Source organism: Benincasa hispida, chromosome 9 (assembly GCF_009727055.1).
Source record: "Benincasa hispida cultivar B227 chromosome 9, ASM972705v1, whole genome shotgun sequence".
Lineage (NCBI taxonomy): Eukaryota > Viridiplantae > Streptophyta > Magnoliopsida > Cucurbitales > Cucurbitaceae > Benincasa > Benincasa hispida.
The window spans coordinates 17056497-17060097 of record NC_052357.1 but is presented as its reverse complement, the minus strand read 5'-3'; the positions used below and the strand labels follow the sequence as shown (position 1 = coordinate 17060097).

At 37.7% G+C, this 3601-nt stretch overlaps 1 protein-coding gene across 1 annotated transcript; it reads right to left on the bottom strand.

Moving 5' to 3' along the window:
- Positions 1-2677: 2677 nt before the first annotated feature.
- On the bottom strand, positions 2678-3388 carry LOC120084584. Its single transcript, XM_039040387.1, has one exon. The coding sequence runs from the start codon at positions 3386-3388 to the stop codon at positions 2678-2680; it is 711 nt and encodes a 236-aa protein (XP_038896315.1).
- Positions 3389-3601: the final 213 nt, after the last annotated feature.

Sequence of the window (3601 nt, the reverse complement as noted above, 5' to 3'; positions counted from 1 at the left end):
ATAAATAATAGTACTGCATTTCTCAATGCAAAATGTCACATTTCCTATTTCTAGGACGCATGCGATGTGTATGAAAAATAGTAGATAGAACTTATTTCTAAGTTCTATTCTTGCTTTGTGATCTAATCCGACTCTCTCAAGCCTAGATTCTATCTTTAGATTACTCTCTCAAGTACGTTCAAATGATGAATGATGCATACATAAGACAAGATGATCGCATAAAATGCATAGCTTAAGTCATGCTAGCTAAGTACTTCTCAACCCATTCAGAGATTTAGCTACTCATGCATGGTGTGAAGAGATTGAACATAAATCGAAATGAAGTTTCCATTTTCTGTAAATAAAATATTGAGTACAAAATAAAAAATGGAAATAACAAGTCAGGTATGCAATGTCTTGCTTCCCATGGCCTTTTACACTACTCTTTATCACTTCAACTCTGTTCTAGTTTTGGTTTCTTGCTCTCGCAAGGGTTGGCATTCTCTCCTTTGTATTGTTTTCTAGTAGTCTCTCGATCTTTCCATTAGCGAATTCTCTCGGCTTAACCTCGTCTCCTTGTTCTCTCTCCGTCTCTGTGTATGTACATGTACGTGTCCCGCGAGGGCCTTTTACAATGATAACATTGGGTATTTATAGATTTCAAGGTGAAACAGCTCTTTTTACCAATGATTGCAATGATGGGCGAAATTAATTTCCCTACTCTATTGCACCATTTAAAGGTCACCAAAAGTTTAATGTACTTGTAACAGTATGGTTGTTAACGGCTTGTCAACTAAATTCGAAATTGACCGTTATCAGCTTTATGTCCCATCACGATTTATTATGTTGTCGCCTTGATGCGAGGTCTTTATGCGATCACTTTTTGAGAAACTTCTCACAATCAAAACTTCAAGCGTGCTATCGCATTGTGCTCTTGGATCATAATTTCCTATGCGCCATCGCATTGTACCTGCATAGAATAGGAAAATTAACTGCTTTTATGCGATGAGCATTCGCGATCGCAATTCCTTTTAGTTTGGTGCTTTCAAACATGATATTGCCTATTTTACCATCGCTTTCTCTCATTATTTTACTAATTTGAGCTGTAATAACTTCTATTTCTACCAGTTATCACACCCCAAAATTTAAAACAATGCTTGTCCTCAAGCATAAACTAAAGATTTTCTATAAGATTTCAACTGCCTTTACCCTACCTAGACTTCTCAAGGTGCCTTATTCAAATTGTTGAACCAATGCCTTCTTAATTTCTATCCTAATCTTTTCTTAAAATATTTCTACTCTTTAGGGACTGTGAGCTTAACCTTTAAAAAAATATTTACTCGTTTCGAGGCCATCGCATGATTTATTTCAAACTTTATCAAACCGGGGTGTTTAAGGGATTTTGACCCTTGCACGATTCAAATGTTCATTTTGTGATCTTGCGCTGATCCAAGTGCCTAACCTTCATTTTGGCTTGCCCCCAAGGGTGTCATGCGGAGATCCAACTACGAGTAAGGCACTCTTTCTCAGTTAAAATTCATGCCCATCTCTTTATTTGGCAGCGGAGTTGGGATCACTTGGTTTCTGTGTTGATCACGATTCCCACCTTTATTTTGGCTTGCCCCTACGGGTGTCATGCAGACATTCAACTACGAGCAGGATCCGATATGAACGTTATATAATTTTTTTCTCTTTATTTATTTTATGAACATAAATACTAGCACCCCCAAATTTAACATGCAACAATGTTCTCATTGCTGAAAGACAAAATGATTCATGCGATGGACATAGGCAATTTTGTAAAAATAATTTTGAAGGAAAGCGGGTAGACCGCTAAATTTTAGAAATGTTTCATGAATTGATTGTTCTGAAATTAATCTGACTCTAGTACATGCGGTAAGAAAAAAAAAAGCATAAATTTCATCATTGAAGCCATAATAGGCAAGGGGTGAATACGACGACCAAATAAAGCAATAAAAAATTTAGGATTGAGTCAAACGAAAGAGGATGTGATAGTACAATTCAGCAATATTCAATTGAAATTCGAGAAGTGCAAAAATTAAAATAAGATGAGGCAAGGAAGGATACAACCCCCAAATTTAATTTTTCTGCCCGCATCACTTTTGATCGCATCCTTTCCTATGGTGGGCTGATTCTTTGATTGCGATGGGCTGGTCGCACCGGTCGTGTGTTTTGAGGTTCTTGCATTGCTCCATCGCAATCGTTTACTACAATTGCTGTGATGAATATCAAAAAGATAAAAAGTATGAAAGAAAGAGTTGGCATTATAAAGAGTAGTAACTATGCAAAAATCAAGATAGATACATGTCAAAAAAACAAAAAAAAAAAAAAAGATAATAAAAAAGGATAAATTTCGTCCCTAATGAATGTGTGTCACTTATCAACGCAGGGACTAAATGTTTCTTCTTCATTTTGGCTTCCCCAAGTCCACGAAGGTTTTCTCGCGTTGGAAATCTCCTTCATGATACATTTTCACTCTTTGTCCATTTACCTTAAATGTGTTGGTCCCATCTTTGTTTGTTAATTCTACCGCTCCATGTGGGAATACTTCTTTAATTATGAAAGGATTGGACCAACGCGATTTCAATCTTTCCGAAAAAATTCGTAGCCTAGAATTGAAAAGTAAGACCTTCTGACCTACCTGGAGATTCTTTTCACACAAACGCTTATCATGCCATCACTTCGTGTGTTCTTTGTAAATTTTGGCATTTTCATATGTCTGTAGTCTACATTTGTCCAGCTCAAGTAACTGGAGTTTTCTTTTTTCCCCTGTAGCCTTAAGATCAAAGTTAAGCTTCTTAACTTCCCACATTGCCTTATACTCTAGTTCCAGCGGTAGATGACAAGCCTTTCCAAACACCAACGCATACGGTGACATGCCTATGGGCGTCTTATAAGTAGTCCTATATGCCCACAAGGCATCGTCAAGCTTCATGGCCCAGTCCTTCCGTGATGGATTCACCTTCTCTAAAATAAACTTGATTTCTCTGTTAGAAACCTCGGCTTGTTCGTTTGTCTGAAGGTGATATGTGGTGGCGATCTTACGGTGGACATTGTATTTGATCAGCAGTTTGTTAATGATACGATTCACAAAGGGGGTTTCTTTGTCACTTATTATGGCACGTGGTGTGCCAAAACGAGTGAAGATGTTTCTCTGTAAGAACTTGGAGACTGTTGCCGCATCGTTTGCAACACATGAAACCACTTCAATCCATTTGGAAACATAGTCGACGGCCAACAAAATGTATTTATGGCCATTTGACGATGGAAATCGTCCCATGAAATCTATACCCCAGACGTCGAATAGTTCCATTTCCAATATGATGTTCATTGACATTGCATTTTTCTCTGAAATGTTTCCAGTGGATTGGCACTTGTCACATTTCATTGAATATTCTCGTGCGTCCTTTTGCAAAACTTTTTTCGCTGTGCGCTGTCCCACGAAATTCCCTCCATAGGTTGATTCATGACATTGAAAAAGTATGTGCTGAAAAGCAGTCTCTAGAACACAGAGTCTCAATATTTGGTCTGGTCCCCTTTTGTAAAGATTTGACTCATCCCCGTAGTAGAATTTGCATTAGTGAATGAACAGCTTCTTTTT